Here is a 20,684-nt window from a genome sequence, read left to right as displayed (position 1 = left end):
TTAATTAGAAATAATCAATATGCAGCTTTGGCATCTTTGGGGGCAGGCTGTGTGCCCTGAACTCCAACCTGCTAAGCCCCCTTTGTCCATCAGTAGCAGGCAGCTGAGGCACTGGAACCACAGAAGAACCAGCCCTGGTCCCAGCTTTACGTGATGGAATGTTGGTGGGATGACTGCAAGTCAGGCGTCATGGCGCTCAGCCTGCAGTCTGACAGGAGCACCCCTGGGGAAGCTACTGTACTTCTAACTAGCCTCTAGGATTTAGAGACTCTTCATGGCTTTATTCCACTGTTCAATTACTTCATTTCAGTCATATCTGAGTGTATCAGGAAGTCATGCTTGGCTATAGAAGACATACTTGTTTTCTGAGTAATGTTTGAATTCTGGCTATGGATGCTACAGTTCTTTTTTAGTCTATTTGAACATCTTCATTTTAAAGTGTCACCACAAGCCATGATTTTGAGTTTACTGGAATTTCAGATACATTAAAGTCATTTATTTCATTAACTGGTTAACTCACTCTGCATCTACAAACAGGGGGCTGACAAAGATTCTCCACTGGACCCTAGTGTCAGGCTCGCCAAGGTCTCTTTTCGTCATTGCCTCAAACGCTGGGCTTCTTCTGTAACCTTCTTTGTAGAGTCCAATTCTAGCAGGAACCTTCTGAAGGCAGTTTACCACGAATGCCCCATCCTCCTTCTCTGTCCCCTGGACCTGTAGCAGCTTCCTCATCTGCCACCATCTCCCACATGACCTCTGACCACCTGGCTTGCTTTCAGCAAGAATCCTGTCAGGTGTCTTTAGCCAGACTCTCCCCTCACCCCTGATGTTTCCTTTAGTAATTTTGTAGCCACTGACCACCCTCAGCCCTCTGTTCCTCGGTTATAAATTCTCAGAGTCCTTGCTGTATTCAAAAATGGAGCCCAGTTGTATGCTGAGGTCTCTTTTCCCCTATTGCAGTAGTTTGTCTTCACAAAATTTGTTTTTACTGCTTTAATTACTGTCTTGTTCTGGTTTTTATTTAATAGTTCTGTGGCTTCTGGATGATACATTTTGGTTCTTGTTTAAATATCTTCACTTTAAAGTGTCACCATAAGCCATGATTTTCAGCTTATTGAAATTCAAAGTATGTCATTCATTCCTTTAATAACTAATCCCTGTGTGTATCTATTGTGTATCAACTAGTGGCTTAGAAAGTTGACAATAACCTAATCCTACAGTTAAAGGTATATTATGTACTTCTTTTACAAGGCCTCTGGATTTTGCAAAGGTATTCTGGACACAGAAAGTCCTTATAAGCACATTCATATTCTTTCCAAAGGGATTTTTGTTTAAGAATAAGATGAAACTGCTTTCTTATTTTCAATTAAACATTGTCCTAGGTATTGACCTACCAAGCATTTTCCAAAGCTGAAATATTTATATCTTTTACAAAGTAACAATATAACTTTGCTTACAGTTTTAATATTTAGAATTTTCATGTTTAAGGATACTGTGGTTTTCTAGCTTCTTAGCTATATTACTCCCTGATTTTATCGCGGCACAATAGGACAAACTTTTATTGCATAAAGTGAGCATGTATAGATTACATCTCTGTGTTCCACTACAGCCATTAAATAGAGTTTCAGAACTCCTCTTGAGGAACTTTGTTATTTACTTGGCTCTTTTTTTTCTCCTCTCCCTTCCCATTTTAAGGAGCAGAATTCAGAAAATTAATATTTTCCTTTAGCTAACAGATATCAAGTATAGCTTTACATTTTGAAAATGTGAAATCTAATTATTTTTACCAATTTTGTAAGGAGAGATTACCTTTGCAGTGAATGCTGTACTTCCTTGAAATGGGTGCCTTGAGTCCATTCTTCATCTATATTACACTACAGAAATTTGTCACTATTTAACAAAACACATCAAAATTACGGCAAATGAGAATTTGTTCTATCATTGCATTCTTAAACTCATTTCAAATGCTAATAGAAAAATTCATAGCATTCTTATGTTAATTTACCATCATTGCTAACCCTCTTGGTTAGGAGGCACTTGAGTTTCCAGGGTTCACACACACATATTCAAACATACACACACATGTACAGGCACACACAGAAAAGCCCCTTTCCCCCCATCATACAATAACATCTCAAAAGATTTAAGTCTTTAACTGACTGGGCAAAGATCTGCCTTTTCTCACCCAGTAGGTTAAATACTGCAGAGCTAATAGACTGAAACAGTTTCTAACCTACTGACTTCTTAGAGGAAAACTTTTAAAGGTGCTTCAAAAATAAGTTGTCTTTTAAAATTGTATTGTATAAGTTTATAGGGAAAATGAGGTATGACTTTTGGTGAAAAAAATTAGAAGTTCCGTAATGTGCTGTTTTTAAGACCAACACTCTGGGTTTGGAAGTTGTTTGGCACTTAACTGTGCTTGCTAGGAGCTTCCCAGGTGGTGCTAGAGGTGAAGAACCTGCCTGCCAATGCAGGAGACATAAGAGATGTTTGATCCCTGGGTTGGGAAGATCCCCTGGAGAACGAAATGGTAACCCACTCCAGTATTCTTGTCTGGAGAATCCCATGGACAGAGGAGCCTGGTGGACTACAGTCCATAGCATTACAAAGAGTTGGACATGACTGAAGCAACTTATCTTACAGGGGATACACAGATTAAAAATTAGCAATTTCTTTAGCCTTGAGGGTCTCCAGTCTGTGTAAATTTAATCTGTGGGAGATACTGACAAACCCGAGACAAAGTAGGAGAAGGAATGAATAATAAAGAATACTGGTGATGATAATGATAAAGGGAAAAGGGAAAGGAGTCGATGGAACGCAGCCACAAATGTCATTAACTTCTCTTATTGAATCAAGTTTATTACCTATTTCCGGCCACATTACTTATAAAACATCATGACTTATTCTTATTAACAAGAATTGCTTATGACAATGAAGATCCCAGCTAGTCCAAATATGCTCTTTGCTACTCATAAAGCTCTGGACTTAGGCTAGTTCCTTTAACCGGGTCTCAGAAGTGAATGTTGAGAACCTCGAAGTTTCTGCTGTAAATGTAATCCATTTAATTCTCTGACTATAGTCAGAAACCTCTGATCTGTGATTTCTCAATCTTGCCTTTGTATTTTAGACCTAAAAATGCTCCTGTTTATTTTCTCTCACCTATGAATTAACACAGCAGTCTCCCAACTATCTGTTTGGAAAATTAAATTCCTGTAGATCTCTTCCTAGGGCTTCCCTGGTGGGTCAACAGTAAAGAATCTACCTGCAATTCAGGAGATGTGCGTTCGATCCCTGGGTCGGGAAGATTGCCTGGAGAAGGGAATGGCTACCCACTCCAGTATTCTTGCCTGGAGAATTCCATGGACGGAGGAGTCTAGCGGGCTACAGTCTGAGGGGTAGCAAAGAGTGATGCAACTGAGCACACACACACAGAGCGATTCCCACTGAAACTCAAACCTGCAATCAGTTTCAAGCTCAAATGAGTCTTCCTGGCCTCATGGGCTTTTGCCTCTGGTCATTGCCTTGGCTCACACAGACACCAAACATCTTGCTATGTATGAAACAGTGACATTTGAGGTTAGGTTGACGATCATCAGGTGGGCCAAAGGATGGAGTTTTACTTAAACTCTGAAGACTTCAAGAAGGTTTTATTCCACAGAAATGCAGTTTCTGGTTCTGGCTCTGTCACTGGTTTGTTATAATTAGGTCAGTTTGAGTAAAAGAGTTACATTATGATGCATATAAACATGCTAATTTTTAATCTTGAAGATGAAACTGGCTTGAGAAAAGAAACTTGTAGAAACTACAGTCCTTTTTACCTTTGGTGATTAGAACGAGTTTTCCAGGGTTGCTGAAACAAACTGCAATTAACTTAGTGGCTTAAGACTACAGACATTTATGATTTAGTTCTGAAGGCCAGAAGTTCTAAATCAGGGTGTCAGCAGGGTTGTGTTCCCTTTCAAGACACCAGAAAAGAGTCTTTCCTTGTCTTTACCTAGCTCCTGTTGGCTCAGGGCACCTTGGCATGCCTTGGTTTGAAGCTGTGTTACTTCAGTCTCCATCTTCATAGTCACATGGCCTTCTCCCCTACATCTTTGTGTCCTTTCCTCTTCTTCTATGGGTACCAGTCACTGAATTTAGGGCCTCCCCTAATCCAAGATGATATCATCTTATATCTTTAACTATTTATATTTGCAAAGACTCTATTTCCAAATAAGGTCATATTCTTATGAGGTTTGAGGTAGAATTGCATTTGCGGGGGGCACACTGTTCAACCCATTAGAGTAACTATCCTCCTTTAAATGTCATAGCTTTGTTACTTTTTAAAATTTAAATTCACAATTAAGGATAGAAGTGTCCATTCTTTTTTTGACAATTTCTGTAAGTAGAGATCTTCCCATTAGGCTCATTCTTCCCCAAGCTTTTTTTATATAAAATGATCATGTGGAAATTAGGTATGAACCTTATTTCAACAAGTTTAACCTAACCCTTTCTTTATTCCATGTAGTTGTCTCACCAGCTGCCATTCAGGTGTTTGTATTGGTAGTTTAGAGGAGTGTTTCCTCCAATGCTACTTAAGGTGAAGATTTTCTAACTCCTAAGTAAGAAAGTTTATAAGGGCTTAAACTATGAAAAATTTTAGTTCTTTTATATGTTTTAAACATTAGCAGGGAAAATCCATTTTCTTCAAAGCATGAGACTGTAATGGTTCTTAAGATTTTATTTTATTCTGTCTGTGGTGGTCTCTTTAGAGCAACTGCTTTTCAGCAATGGGAATAAATGGATATTTATGGTAAGACCACATGTTCCTGGGAAAAACGTTAAATTCTCTTTATACAGTTACATAGCAGTATGCTAGTAATCCAATTCAACATTCTAGTTTCCTCCTAGAATCACAGAACATTTAAATACGTCTTCTTGCAGGTAATTTTTACAAATACCAAATGTTAAATAATACATAGTTTAATTTCTTTTTTTTTTTTTTCATAGTTTAATTTCTTATCCTTGACTCAGAATGTTTTATTGTACAACAAAATGTGCCCTAACACTTCACATTGTGACAATCAAAATGATATAATACAATGTCAACTATAGAAGACTATAAAAGGCCAAAGTTCATGTATTCCTTTCCACGAGGTAGGCCAGAACCAATCCTTTTACTGGAAGATATAAAGTCATAAAATATTTTATTAACTTTAAACACAAATGTACATTACTTTGATATAGTATGGAGCACAAAAAATAGCACTTCAACGTACCCCTCAAAAGGCGATTTTATTTGATTCAATAGTTTCGAGCAAACTTTTGACTTATTTCCTCTGGCAGAAGTGACTTTTACCTCTTCTACCTGCCTTCCTTAAGAAAGGGAAAAAAAAAATAATGGTGAAATCTCACCATTCCATGAGAGGTTTTTTCCCACTTTTTGGCAGAACACTGAAAAATGTTCTTTCAAGAAATAACAAACTGAGAGGTTCAACTTGGAATTTATTTTTATTTAACAGTTTGTTGCTAAGGCATTGTTTGGTACAGCATTCTGCACAGCTAGGAAGGCACAAGGTAAAAGAGCCACCTTCATTTCTCTGTAGGTTCAACAGTGATTTGGAAACATGAGACAAGCATTAGTCACTATACAATCTGTATCACACATAAGAGAAAATAATTTCATTAATTCAAACACAGGAGTCCTTCATCTTCAAACATTGAATTAAACTCCCTGCACTTAAAGTCAAGAACTTGACTGTGAAGCTTACAATCTCTGACATGAAAATGTAGTGTAATGACACATTCTACATTTACTATTTTTTTTTTTTCAGTTACAGATGAAGCAACTTGCAAAACATTCCTAAATACGAAGGAAGAAGAATATTTAAATGTAAATCATCATCATTCATTTTTATCCATCAAAGTGGCTTCATTCTGTGTTCATATCTTGCATCAAATATTAGGTAAACCAAAGCGTGTAGGAGAAAAAAGTGCCTTTCATAGTCATCGCTCTTTGTGATGAGAATGCTGAGGCGCCACCATATCTCCTTTCGGAGCTTTGCTGGGTCTAGCGGAACACCCCAGGCAGTGTTCACCTTCCTTCTGCTTCCGTGTTGTTTGGCTCTGGACTTCAGAGCACCCCCTCTTATTTCAAACACTTCTTTCCTCTGGGCCTGGAATGCCCCAGTTGAACGTTGTGTTAACAGAAGATTTCAACTACCTCCAGATCTGAGACTCTTCTCTGTAAAAGGAAGCCCCCAGAAAAGTGCTACCGGACAATTTATTACATTATTTTATGCTGATAGACTTGGCTACTATCCTCATATAGATGAAAAAACAGGCAAAACCGTATTCGGAGGAATTCCCCAGTTGGGAAACTTAAAAAGTCATTTGGAGAAAGCAAAAAATGACATTGCCTATTACATACCAAAAGACAGCGTGGGCTTGGCGGTCATTGACTGGGAAAACTGGAGGCCTACCTGGGCAAGAAACTGGAAACCTAAAGATGTTTACAGGGATGAGTCAGTTGAGTTGGTTCTGCAAAAAAATCCGCAACTCAGTTTCCCAGAGGCTTCCAAGATTGCAAAAGTGGATTTTGAGACAGCAGGAAAGAGTTTCATGCAAGAGACTTTAAAACTGGGAAAATTACTTCGGCCAAATCACTTATGGGGTTATTATCTTTTTCCTGATTGTTACAATCATAATCATAACCAACCTACTTACAATGGAAATTGCCCTGATGTAGAAAAAAGGAGAAATGATGATCTCGAGTGGTTGTGGAAGGAAAGCACTGCCCTTTTCCCTTCTGTTTATTTGAATATCAGGTTAAAATCTACTCAAAATGCTGCCTTGTATGTTCGTAATCGTGTCCAGGAAGCCATTCGGTTGTCTAAAATAGCGAGTGTCGAAAGTCCACTTCCGGTTTTTGTATATGCCCGTCCAGTTTTTACTGATGGGTCTTCAACATATCTTTCTCAGGTAAGTAAATAAAGCAAGGTAAGAAAGGTATGGAATATTGTCCACAAATGGTGTTTAGTGGAATGGAACACCATTTTTGAAGGGAGTAAAACTTAGCTTTTAATAATCTTTAGGAATATGCACTCAGGTAGTTCTGCATCCTTATATGAATGTAAAATAAGAATATATTTCATTTTTAATGTAATCATACAATATTTTAGCAACCATAGACAATTGGGTAGTATAAACAATGTATTAATTTAGCTCCTTTTATGGGCCTACTCTCGTCAATAAAAGTAATTAAAATAGTAGCAGAAAATTCATGTTTTTGTTATAGTAGGACAGTGGTGGCACAAAAGATAGAAATGAATAGTAGAGAAATACTTACATAATTATTGCTGGGTTAGCATTCTTGGCTTTGGCGTTACTGTCCTGTGTATAACACTTCATTGTATTCCTCCCTGTTAACTCTCCCTATCACCTTTGCCAGGGTGACCTTGTGAATTCGGTTGGTGAGATCGTTTCTCTAGGTGCCTCTGGGATTATAATGTGGGGCAGTCTCAATCTAAGCTTATCTATGGTAAGTTGAAATGATGAAAATAGATGTGGAAACAGATGAAAACATTTCTACTTTGAATGTTTATGAGAATTGTTGTGGGATTGAGTAATAAACATGATCTTTGGCACAAAGTAGTTGGTGCTCAATTAATAGTGGTTAAATCAAACTATCAATTGTATGGTTGTGTTATAAGGCAGCTTTCCAGTGAGGAAACAGAAATTTGTTGAGATTAATTGAAATTCTCTATGCTACCTGGCTAAGAAGTAGCAAAAACAGGACTATATTCTTGTTTTTTTTTTTTACTTACTCTATTGTGCCATGTTGCTTCTCAAAAGAAGAGCTCAACTAGTCAACATTCATTCACTCATTCTTTCATTCACCCAATTACTGTTTTATTAAGCACTTACTTATTTACTAAGTTGATGACAGTTTACTGTGGGGGGTCAGCAACTGGGATGGTGTGGGCAGTTGGCAGTTAGTCTTTGAAAATGTATTAGATTGTTCAAAGCTTCCCTAAGGGAGAGGAAAAGGAACACTTTATTTTCCACAGGTTGTATTTAATAGTGTCTATTTTAAGCAAAACTTGTTTTATCAGGAAGGAAGGCTTATTTAGCTCTACATAGTATGAACTGTATTCATTTTTTCCTAATGCATTTTCTTTACTTCAAAAAGCCTTAAACCATTCTATCATGACCTACTCCTTTTATCTCTTTCTTTCTCTTTTCTCTCTTTCCTTCTCAATATCAGGTCTTTATCCTTTACCTCTTCAGTTTTCTTGACTCAAAACATGAATAGAGCTGTCACATGGACACTGCTGAGTTGGAGCTGAACTTTCCTTCTCTGATCGATGTGGAAATACTAGTAACCTAGGTGCCATGGAGTGTGTCTTATGAAGCTCTTGGTCCAGAGGTTTCATCCTAGGACTTACAAAGAACAGAATTTACACTCTAAGACCAAAAGAGATCTTTTGTATCTTGTCCTTCAGATACACTAGCTGTATTTCTCCTTCATTTGTAAAGGTATTTAGCTTTTTGAAATTCGTTTCAAGATTATCTGAGCCCTCCTACCTATTTGGTAGATTCTATTATCTCTGGTTTGATCACCAGTAAAGGGAAATAATATAGACTATAAGTTCAGATAATGGGATATGTCCCTTTTGTAATATCTTTTATATGTCAGAAAATTATTTAAGAATTATAATTCTCGTAGGAATATTCCTGATTTTTATCAGTTGTTTTCTCAAATGTATAAACTCTCTTCTCAAGGATCCCATTAGTTCTTTGATGGAACCATTTATAAATTCCCCATTTATAATTTTTTTTTAATTGAGAACTTCACACTTACTCTGATAAGGAATGAATCATGCCTTCTCCAATTAGTAGGGTGACATTAGCAGTATGACATGGCATAGAATTCAACTGCTACACTTTTTTTTTTAATTGCACTTCAATCTTAGATTCGCATTCTTCTACCATGACTCTCAAATCACCTTCAGTATTCACATAGAGACAGTCCTTCAACTTTAATATGAAGACTTCCTAGTTAATGACACTGATTTGAACTTGTTCCCTGTAGACCTTTCCCAATTTACAATCATTTTGAATGTTAATTCTATCATTACTTTGCCTTTTTCCTATGTCATCAATACTGTCATGGATTGCTTGTGTTTTCTCTGATCCACTGACAACTTAAAAAACTGGTAATTCCAAGTTTACTTGCAATGATTGGAATTGACTTAAAACAATGGTTATCAAATGTAGGCAAATCATTCCTTCCATTTCATCTTACTAGACCCAACTGTGAGACAGAGTCAGCTTCTACTGGCTTTAGTTCATGAGACCTCATTGTTAAATATTCAGAAATTTTGTGAACTGTTTGTTAAAAATTAAATTACAAAAACTTAGAATAAGTATGCAAAAACAAAAGTATGCTAAAAACAAAAGCAATAAATACTAAAAATGTATCAATTATTTACTTCATTGTCCTATTATCCATACTTTTGATTTATTTATATCAATCATATATGTGTAAGTGGAAATGGTATTATGCAATGGTGTGTTTCTTCCTACCATAATCCTGTCCTATGTAATGGTGATGTCATGTTGGTAGCTTAAAATTGGCCATGGTAGGAGTATTTACAGCATGGATTTTGATGAATACTATAAACTAGACTTTATGTCTTAGAGAAAGACTTTAAGCCTACAAAGACTGCATCTTGTGTAGGCTACTGACTCTCAAACATTCTCATACTTTCACTCCTCTTCCTGCCTAGTTCTTGTCTCTGTAAGACAACTCTAATGTCATCTGTGCTAAGTCACTTCAGTGGTGTTCAGCTCTTTGCGACCCTATGGACTGTAGTCCATCAGGCCCCACTGTCCATGGGATTTCTAGGCAAGAATACTGGAATGGGTTGCCATCTCCTTCTCCAGGGGATCTTCCTGATCCAGGGATTGAACCCTTGTCTCTTATGTCTCTTGCTTTTGCCATAGGTTCTTTACCACTAGTGCCACCTAGGCAGCCCAGATCAATGTCTTTGATCTTGGTATAAATTCTCATATACCCTTGGCACTGGTGATACTGTGTTGAAGAATACTGACAAAGTCCCTGCCTTCATGAAGCTCATACAGTTGGAGGGATAAAAACAATTGTTCTTGTTGTTTAGTCGCTAAGTTGTGTCTGACTCTTTTGAAACCCCATGGACTGTAGGCCACAGGATCCTCTGTCCATGGGATTTCCCAGGCAAGAATACTGGAGTGGGCTGCCATATTCTACTCCAGGGGATCTTCTCTACCCAGGGATTGAACCCACGTCTCCTGCATTGGCAGGCAGATTCTTTACCACTGTGCTACCAGGTAAGCCCAATAGAGGCAACACAAAACAATAAAAATATTTTATGTGGTAAGTTCTATGCAGAAAATTTAAATAGAGAGATGTAAGAAAATGAACAGGAAAGGTGTCTAAGAAGGGTCTGGTCTAATGAAAACTGCAATCTGAATGACAAGATGGAGTCAGTAATGTTTAAAATGAGATGGAAGAGCATTCTGGGCAGAGGAAACAGTAAGTGCAGCTTGAAATGAACCTGCCATGCTTGTGAAACAACTAGTGTGTCTAAGGCCAAGTGGGTGAGGGTACAAGAGATGGGTGAGGTTACACCTCAGCAGGCTGTATACAAGTTGAATTATATTCTTAACACCATGTAAAGCTATTAGAGGATTAAGAAGAGGTTTTCTATTGCTGCCATAAAAACTACAACAAACAGTGGTTTAAACAGCAGAAAATTATTATCTTACAATTCAGTAGTTCAAAAGTCTAACATGGACCTTAATGCACTAAAATCAAGATGTCAGCAGGACTGCGTTCCTGTCTAGGGAAAGACCCTCATTTGCTCATTTGGGTTGTTGACAGAATTCACTTTCTTGTGTTTATAGCATAAAGATCTCTATTTCCTGTCTGGCTATGGTTAAAGTGATTTCATTTCTCATGAGGTCACTATATTCTTTAGCTTTTGGCCTTTTCCTCTACATTCAAAGCCAGCAATGCTGGGTTGAGTCTCCCTTACCTTTGTGTTTGTCCTCTTTCTCCCAGCTCATTTTTAAAATCCAAATAGAAAACGTTTCTACATTTTTACGGACTCGTGGTTAGATTGAGTCCATCAGATGGTTCAGAATATTCTCCCCATCTCCTCCCGTCCAAGTACTAACCAAGCCCGACCCTGCTTAGCTTCCGAGATCAGATGAGATCAGGTATATTCAGGGTGGTTTGGCCTTAGACTTTCCCAATCTCAAGATCCACAGCCTTAATCAAATCTAGAGGGTCCCTTTTGCCATGTAAAGTAACACAGTCACAGGTTCCAAGGGACTGGAGTATGAACATCCTTGGAAGGATCTTATTCTGCCTACCACTGATGGCATCATTTCAAGAAGGTAACAAGAAATAGATTCAAGTGGAAGCTGCCAAGGTTCCTCAACTTGCCTGCCAACCTACCACAAACAAACACTTCCTTTGATCTTAATGAAGGATGAGCACAGCCAACTCACTCAATGGAATTGTTGATCATGAAAGAAAGCAACTACCTTCTATGTTTTGAAAAGGATGGATTCCTACTTTTAAGAAGTATCCATTTCAAGATGAATCATTTTAGTGACTCATCACTCATACTCTGCCAAATAAGTATATCTGCAAAACAGCTGTCATAGTTCAACCATACTTGAATTATATGTAACATTTAATATATAGTCGGTTGAACCTGTTTAGGTGTTTTGAGCTAGCGATTTTTTTCTTTTTTTAAATATTTAATTTTTTTTTTACAAGGTTGTGTTGGTTTCTGTCATACAACAATGCAAATCAGCCATAATTATATAAAGATCCCTTTCCTCAGCCTTCCTCCTCTCCCCACATCCCATCCCTCCAGGTATCACAGAGTGTCAGATCAGGCTCCTTGACCTACACAGCAACTTCTCACCCCTTCTAGTGAGGTGGATGAACATAGAGCCTGTTATACAGACTGAAGAAAGTAAAAAAGAAAAAAAACAAATATATTAACGCATATGTATGGAATCTAAAATGGTATTGATGAACCTCTTTGCAGGGAAGGAATGGAGATGCAGATGTGGAGAATGGACTTGTGCACGCAGTGGGGGAGGGAGAGAGGGGGATGAAGGGAGAAGGCAGCACCAACATACACACTCTCAGGTGTTAAGATGGGATAGCTGGTGAGCTAGCAATTCAGAAACCACTCTTTCCAGTGCTTAAAAGTGTCTGAGCAATGTGATACTTCTTATCTTTATTTGTACTTCATATTAGCTACACATTGAGATAAAAAATGATATACTGGACCCTGTGCTTAGCCCTTTTATGTACACTGCATCTTTTCATCTTCACAACAACCCTATGAGGTAGGTTCTATAATTATCTTTAGATGATGAAGCTGAAGCATAGTCAGGTTAATTAATTTTCCCAAGGTCACCCAGAAAGGAAACCAAGACTTAGAAAGCTTACGGGATTCCCAAGCTCACATAGCTAGCCATTGATAGAACTGTGACTCCAATCTGGGCACATGGGCTCCAGACTCCATGCTCTAAGCCCTCCACCCCCACTCCACTCCACTGTACCATTCCGCCCCTTCCATCCCTGTTAGTGTAGGAATTATTGAGGAGACTGTGGCTAGGATGTATTAAACCTCAATGGGTCAGTGATTTAGTGACATGAAATGGCATGTGAAACTTACTTACAAATGTCACACACAAAAAAATAGCTGGAATGGTCTTGATAAAGCAAAAAAGATGAAATATTTCCTACCTCTTACTGATTTTTTGGTACTTCCTTTAAAATTGCTTTATGTAGTGAATTAATTCATATATGAACTAATTTACTTAGATCTTAATAATCTGATCTTATAATTTTACAGCAATCTTGCATGAACCTAGGCACTTACTTGAACACTACACTGAATCCTTACATAATCAACGTCACCCTAGCCGCCAAAATGTGCAGCCAAGTGCTTTGCCATGATGAAGGAGTGTGTACAAGGAAACACTGGAATTCAAGCGACTATCTTCACCTGAACCCAATGAATTTTGCTATTCAAACTGGGGAAGGTGGAAAATACACAGTACCTGGGACAGTCACACTTGAAGACCTGCAAAAGTTTTCTGATACATTTTATTGCAGTTGTTATGCCAACATCCACTGTAAGAAGAGAGTTGATATAAAAAATGTTCATAGTGTTAACGTATGTATGGCAGAAGACATTTGTATAGACAGCCCTGTGAAGTTACAACCCAGTGATCATTCCTCCAGCCAGAAGGAGGCATCTACTACCACCTTCAGCAGTATCTCCCCCTCCACTACAACTGCCACAGTATCTCCATGTACTCCTGAGAAACACTCCCCTGAGTGCCTCAAAGTCAGGTGTTCGGAAGTCATCCCCAACGTCACCCAAAAGGCGTGTCAAAGTGTTAAATTGAAGAACATTTCCTATCAGTCACCTATTCAAAATATTAAAAATCAAACAACCTATTAAAATTAAATTCAGTACTTAAGTTTCCTGTCTACATGCTTTGTGCTTTTATATTTTGTACATTTTTATATTTAATATTTAGCCAGATGATTTTTTTTTAGGCAAGTAATGATACCTATATAAACTTTTACATTTGAAATGTGAATCAAAACTCATGGCCAAGAGAGTATTTTAAGTTTTGAGCAAAGATTGTTTTTCATGATTAAATTGAACCTGGAGTTATTATTGATTGATAAAGAATTGTGACCAGTGCCTTTAATTTTCAAACTCATAGTTGGGGCAGGTGTTAATAAATCCACTCATACCACATTTTGCTTTTGAAACTCAAAGTAGACACTTGATAAAGAAGATAGATAGAATTTGCTATGGAAGATATCCAATTTTGTATTCTCTAATTGCCATGTGAAAGTTGCTCAGTTGTGTCTGACTCTGCGACCCTTCATAACTATACAGTCCCTGGAATTCTCCAGGCTAGAATACTGGAGTGGGTAGCCCTTCCCTTCTCCAGGGGATCTTCCCAATCCAGGGATTGAACCCAGGTCTCCCGCTTTGCAGGTGGATTCTTTACCAGCTGAGCCACCAGGGAAGCCCAATTGCCATGAGTGTATTGCAAATATTTTACATACTGTGAATGTATATATACTAAGAGGTACTTGTTATATTCTTGATTCTACCAAAGACTGATTATATAAGGCCTAGAATACTTAGAGGCCTAATTTTCTTCTGAGAAAAGTAAAGATGTGAATAATACCAATTTACTGCAAATAAAATATCTTTACAAGTAGTTTGTAGTATGTAATAAAATTGTCAAGAAAATATTAATTCCAATATCTTATCTTTTAAAATGTAATATCCTAAGTGTACTAGTCTGTCCGAAACATGGAATCATGTTTTTTTATTTTACCTTGATAATGTGTTCGTTCTGTTTTATAAAAAGATAATCTTTAAAAAGTGATTACCCTGTCAACTTCTGTACATGGTTTAATATGTCTTTAGAATTCTTATATAAATTATTCTAATTTTCTTTTCATCCTTGATTGTCAAATTTGACAATCTTGTATATCTTATTAAAATGTCTTATTTCAATTAAGCATCTGCATCTTTCATAGAGCATTTATTGAGTGTTTATTCTCTGCTAGGCATAAAATTAAGAGTCCCAGATTCAAGGTGAAATAGTATACTTCTTGCCATCAATGAGTTTGCTGTATATTTGAAGATAGACACTCAAAGTGGAAAATTACAACACAGATATAGTTCAGTATGCTCTGGCATACAAACAAGAACCTGAGGGTGTCAGAGAAAAAAGATTTCAGAGACATCATGAGATGATGTGTCCTTTGCGTTGTAGGTTGAACAGCAGTTAGCTCATGTGAGTACATGAGAAAAATGGAATTTCAGTAGAACAGAATACTGAATGTGGTTATTACGATGGTATTCAGTAGATGTAGATGGTAGTCACCTGGTGAGGGCTGCTGTAAACATACTAAGATGTCTGGACTTTACAAGGAAGATGCTCCCAAACTTCTTGACCTACCTCATTTTTTCCCCATGCACATATATCATGCTGCTGCTGCTGCTGCTAAGTCGCTTCAGTCGTGTCCGACTCTGTGCGACCCCATAGACAGCAGCCTGCCAGACTCAGCCATCCCTGGGATTCTCCAGGCAAGAACACTGGAGTGGGTTGCCATTTCCTTCTCCAATGCATGAAAGTGAAAAGTGAAAGTGAAGTCGCTCAGTCGTGTCCAACTCTTAGCGACCCCATGGACTTCAGCCTACCAGGCTCCTCCGTCCATGGGATTTTCCAAGCAAGAGTACTGGAGTGGGGTGCTACTGCCTTCTCTGACATATATCATAGCATGACATATTTCTCCATTTTTACTTCCCATCACCTTCCTATAAGGGATATATCTTGCTGCTGTAATTCACAGTGTAATGAATAGCATCTGAAACTTAGTCATTGTTTCATCGCTAAATCATGTTGGACTCTTTTGTGACCTCATCGACTGTAGCCCACCAGGCTCCTCTGTCTGTGGGATTTCCCAGGCAAGAATATTGGAGTGGGTTGCCATTTCCTTCTCCAGGACTTAGTAGATGCCCACGAAATATTTGTTGAACAAATCAAAGCCAATGGGGAGCCACTAGAGAATTTTAAGTGTGGGAGTTGTCATAGTCACTTGAATCATCTTGAACTGATGCTGCCCTTTTCCTTAGTTCTGTCCTTCGGTTTTTTCTCCAATTATGATTCTACTGTGAAAGTCATGTTTTCACAAGTAAGCCACAAAAAGAGACAATTTGATAATGCTCTGAAAAGGACGCTATATATGGACTAGGTTCCTTAGAATACATAAATAATTGTCAGGTGATAGAATGGAGATAGCAAGATGAATTGAAAAAGGTATGAATTTTGGAGATAGACAGTTACAAGGGCAAATACCAACTTTCAACACTGACTAGCTATATGAACCTGATGTTAACTTGGATCAGTTCCTATTATATTTTGTTGTTGTTCAGTTGCTCAGTCATGTCCAGCTCTGAGACGCCATGGACTGCAGCATGTCAGGCTTCTCTGTCCTTCACTCTCTCCCAAGTTTGCTCAAACTCATGTTCATTGAGTCAGTGATGCCATCCAACCATCTCATCCTCTGTTGTCCCCTTCTCCTCCTGCCTTTAATCTTTGCAAGCATCAGGGTCTTTTCCAATGACTTGGTCCTTTGCATCAAGTGGCTGAAATATTGAAGCTTCAGCTTCATCATCAGTCCTTCCAATGAATATTCAGGATTGATTTCCTTTAGGATTGACTGGTTTGATCTCCTTGCTGTCCTAAAGATTCTAAAGAGTCTTCTCCAATAACACAGTTCGAAAGCATCAATTCTTCGGTGCTTAGCCTTCTTTATGGTCCCAACTCTCACATCTATACATGACTACTGGAAAAACCATAGTTTTAACCATGCAGACCTTTGTTGGCAAAGTGATGTCTCTGTTTTTTAATATGCTCTCTAGGTTTTAATGGCAATAATTATACCTTTTAGAGGTTCTTGAGATTATTGAATAGCACATGAAAAGCATTTGGCCTTAGAAATAACACAGTAAATGTCTGTGGGAGGGGTGGATATGTTTTCAATGAGTATGGAAGACGCTTATGTTACTATTGTTGCGGGAAGGTCCAAACAGTAAACTTCCATCATGGCAGACTTAGCCATGAAGCCCATGAGAAAAGAGACCATTAAACAGAGAAAGAGCCTTGGCAGGAATATTCTATATAACTTTGTATATGGTTAGGTTCATAGAGGCAAAGTTGTATTTCCCTTTAGATCCAGGATTTTTGCAGGAATCATCCTTGTATCTGAGATACAAAGAGAATAGTAGAACAGTACCCCTGCTCTTCATGAACTTGCACAATGATAGAAATGCTAGGTGTGTAAACAGAACTTGTCCACAGAATGTGGCATAATTCTGAAGTATAAAAAAAGTGCTACGAGAACACAGATTCATCTAATTAACAGAGTACAAAGGAATTGTGTAATTTCATTTCAAAAGATAGGGAATTCATTTGTTAGATATACATGGCATCTCTGAACTTTCAACTAACATACAAAACCTGTCTCCTTTCCAGCAGAGGGCTCGGTCCCAAAGTTATACAGAGAATATATGCTTTTATTTCTGCAAGTGAATTTGAAAGGAGAATAATATATAGTAGACCTCTGGATTTACTGCATAGATATAATTCAATATTGTGGGAAGTAAATAGACATTCACTAATGCAATGAATTAAGGGTATTAAGTAGTAATGAGATGTAGTGTTAAAAACCTCTAAGAGTGAACTTTGGATAAATACACTCATTTAGGAAAATTAGTTGTTGGATTATGCTAACACAAAAATGACTAACAGGAAAATGATAGCCCACAGGAGTAGATATGATAAAAGGGAGAGTAGAAGGCCACGGAACAAGAAGTATTTTCAAAATTCTGAGCTTTATTTGGTAACGTAGAGGCAATAAAAGAAATTTCTCAATTTTTAAAAATAAATTTGCAAATTTATTGGTCTTTAAAGAGAAAGGCTACCGACTCCAGTATTCTGGCCTGGAGAATTCCATGGGCTGTGAAGTCCATAGGGTGGCAAAGAGTCTGACATGACTCATCGACTTTCACTTTCACTTTAGAAGGTGCATAACCCAGCACTGAGGAGGAGGACAGTTAGGCACATACTACTGTTGTGTGACTAGATGTTTGAGGATGGTGAGGACATTTATTTGACATGTATCTTCACACTGCACTGCTCTAGGGATTCTGACCTGTATTCTCTCCGCCCCACTCTCAGATAAGCTTAGTGAAGGCACAACCACGTGCTGAGATCCTATGACACAGCACAATTCCTGGCACAGAATAGGTGCTCAATAAAAAGTTGAAAAAATGTTGCAATGATTACTGAATATAATTACTATGGATTGAGAGCCAATTTGATATGTTTCTAATTTAGTTGGTTAGCTACCATGTGATGAATGCATTTTTTTCTTTGCTAGAAAGGTATTTATTTTGAAACATTTCATTTAAAATTATTTTTTACTTCATTTAAAAATTTTCGACTTTGGAAATGCTCCTTACCACTCTCCTCTTTCTTTGGGCACATGCTGAAAATGATCTCACTCCTAAATTCCTGTTTAATAAAAACAGATTAATAATTTTTTTTTTTTACTTTCTGCATACTTGGATGTTCTGACATCTTAAAACACGTTTCTTGCAGGGAAGGGACTGCCTCTTCCAAAGCTAGTCAATCTTGAGAGGTAGCAAAAAACATGCTATTTGATATGAAAACTAACCAATCCAGAGTCCTACCTCCTCTCTGCAGCCTGCACAGAAAAGTGAAAGTCACTTAGTACTGTCTAACTCTTCGGGACCGCATGCACTATACAGTCCATGGAATTCTCCAGGCCAGAATACTGGAGTGGGAAGCCTTTCCCTTCTCCAGAGGATCTTTCCAACCCAGGGATCAAACCCAGGTCTCCCTCATTGCAGGCAGATTCTTTACCAGCTGAGCCACAAGGGAAGCCCAAGAGTACTGGGGCTGGGTAGCCTTGCCCTTCTTCAGAGGATCTTCCTGACCAGGAATGAAGCGGGGTCTCTTGCAATGCAGGCAGATTCTTTACCTACTGAGCTATCAGGGAAGCCTCAGGAGGCAATACTCCTCTGCCTTCATTATCCCAGGGCCAGGTACCAGGCAACTAGAGAGCACCTCGATAGCCCTGATGCAGTTCAGAACATACTTCCCTAAATATGTCACTTTTACATACTGAAAATTTTCAGCTGAAGGAGTTTTGAGAAAACAGCAGGAGCAGGAAGATCACTTTAAGAACCTCCCCACCTCACCCTTCTTCCCCAAAACAGACACTAGAATCCTCATGTGAAAGTTGTCCCCTGTGGACCTGGAGGAAAGCAGCAGCTTTTTCACTGAAGACAAAGGGATGCCAAGAAAAACCTAACCAACAGCCCTTGCTGTTTCCCCTGGTTTCCTACAATTACCTTATACTCCTTAACCTATATTTCTCTCCCACTGCCCTTCTTAATGCAGCCTAGAATAAAAACACACAGATTTAACTTTCTTGGGGCCTTCATATTTTTAATGAAGGCTCTGATGTCCTATAAAACTTATATTAAATAAATTTGTATGCTTTTCTTCTGGTAATCTGCCTTTGTCAGTTTAATTTTCAGACCCAACCAAGGACCATAAGAGGGTCAAATAGAATGTTTTCCTCCCTGCAGCCCAAAGCCAGCTGTTGTTATTCAAATGAGCCTGTACTGAACTGTTCACCCTGGTATAAGTTCTCCCTTGATCCTGCTTCTGTGTTTTGTCCAAAATCTGATGTTTTTCATGTGGTCCTCTATGTAGCCACTCAGTCACATTTATAAACGAAGACTCACAGAACAAATGGGAAAGCAGAAATTCTTTTCCCTTTGTTAGTATTGTGTTCCTCTGTAATAAGTTCATAAGCCTATTTGGTAGCTGAAATGAACAACATGCCCATTTTAAGGTGTGCTTTGTATACTAATTGGGTCCCAAAGGAGCATCTCTCATGGAGAACTCATTTTGGAAAGACCTTTTTGAATTACTATACCTGGTGAATGGCAGTTTCCTTTGAACCTGACGAACAGTGCAATCTCAATCCTGGGTCTAGGACTGATATTTCAGGACTCAGCAGTTTGCCCACCAGTGGCTCCAGCTTAGAGGACTGAGACTCACATGATCTGTTTCACAGGCAAAACTGCCAGGATTGTGTCAACACAGTCATCCGCACAAGATACTGACATTTTGATGACACTGCAATTTCATATGGAGTGGTTAAACTTTGGAAATTGAAAACCTATCGATAAAACCCATCAATAAAATTCAGTATTTTCTTTTCTCCTCTGCTTGCAGTCAGATGGCAAAGGAAGAAAGGAGGCTTGGGAGAAAAGAAAAGAAAAGGAGAGAAGAGACAAGGAAAAAGAAATAGAATGCTTTCTGCTTCCACTGAGGACTTAATTTGCACAGGGTTGAAAAGAACTTCAGATGTAGCCACAGTTAGCCTTCAATTTCCTGTAAAACAGAAGAGTGCTTGTACTTGAATGCCCTACCTGGGCTCATTTGCACAAATGTCACTGCCACCTCCTTCTACTTGGGCCTCGGATTCCTTTTAAGAAGCAAACACGAAGGCACACAGTGGTGGCACTGTGCGGTGTGTGCCAAATCCACAGGGGGCTACAGACTTGCAGGTTGTGGTACACAGTCACTAATATCTTAAAAGTAAACTGTCTGAGGCATTCTATTTCCTGTGAGGAAAAAAGAACATGCTCTATTTGTTACAGACTTTTTCTCTTTATGTCTAAACTTTGATGGAGTTGCAAAAGCAATCAAGATGATTCAGAGCGTTACTGTACATTTTTAAGCTCCAATAATTTTTTATACATGTGTCAACATGTACAGTCTTTTATATTGTTTTGGTTTAAAATCTTTTTTTATTCTTTTAAAGTTATTACTGCTCACAGTAGAATAATATAACATTCAGTTCAGTTCAGTCCCTCAGTCGTGTCCGACTCTTTGCGACCCCATGAATCACAGCACGCCAGGCCTCCCTGTCCATCACCAACTCCCAGAGTTCACTCAGACTCACGACCATCGAGTCAGTGATGCCA

At 38.3% G+C, this 20,684-nt stretch overlaps 1 protein-coding gene and 1 long non-coding RNA gene across 2 annotated transcripts in view; one reads left to right on the top strand and one right to left on the bottom strand.

The window, feature by feature from the left end:
- Nucleotides 1–2,473, bottom strand: part of LOC104982368 — a 14,009-nt gene extending 11,536 nt beyond the window's left edge. Inside the window, exon 1 of the long non-coding RNA XR_824506.1 lies at nt 1,810–2,473. This is a non-coding gene — a long non-coding RNA (uncharacterized LOC104982368). The remainder of the gene's footprint in view (nt 1–1,809) is intronic.
- A 914-nt stretch (nt 2,474–3,387) lies between these two features.
- Nucleotides 3,388–13,955, top strand: SPAM1 (sperm adhesion molecule 1 (PH-20 hyaluronidase, zona pellucida binding)). Its single transcript, XM_010831733.1, has 3 exons — nt 3,388–6,960; nt 7,430–7,519; nt 12,906–13,955. The coding sequence occupies exons 1-3, from the start codon at nt 6,001–6,003 to the stop codon at nt 13,518–13,520; spliced, it is 1,665 nt and encodes a 554-aa protein (XP_010830035.1). The 5' UTR covers nt 3,388–6,000; the 3' UTR covers nt 13,521–13,955.
- The last annotated feature ends 6,729 nt before the right edge of the window (nt 13,956–20,684 follow it).

This window comes from Bison bison, unplaced genomic scaffold (genome assembly GCF_000754665.1).
Source record: "Bison bison bison isolate TAMUID 2011002044 unplaced genomic scaffold, Bison_UMD1.0 scf7180017864530, whole genome shotgun sequence".
Classification (NCBI taxonomy): Eukaryota; Metazoa; Chordata; class Mammalia; order Artiodactyla; family Bovidae; genus Bison; species Bison bison.
Note: the sequence above shows the minus strand (reverse complement) of the source record. Positions and strands in the feature narration are given on the sequence as shown.

Coding starts and splice junctions, on each gene's coding strand:
- SPAM1 (XM_010831733.1), top strand. CDS start 6,001: ATGAGAATGCTGAGGCGCCACCATATCTCCTTTCGGAGCTTTGCTGGG. Junction 6,961..7,429: donor CTTCAACATATCTTTCTCAG/GTAAGTAAATAA, acceptor CACCTTTGCCAG/GGTGACCTTGTGAATTCGGT. Junction 7,520..12,905: donor TCAATCTAAGCTTATCTATG/GTAAGTTGAAAT, acceptor ATAATTTTACAG/CAATCTTGCATGAACCTAGG.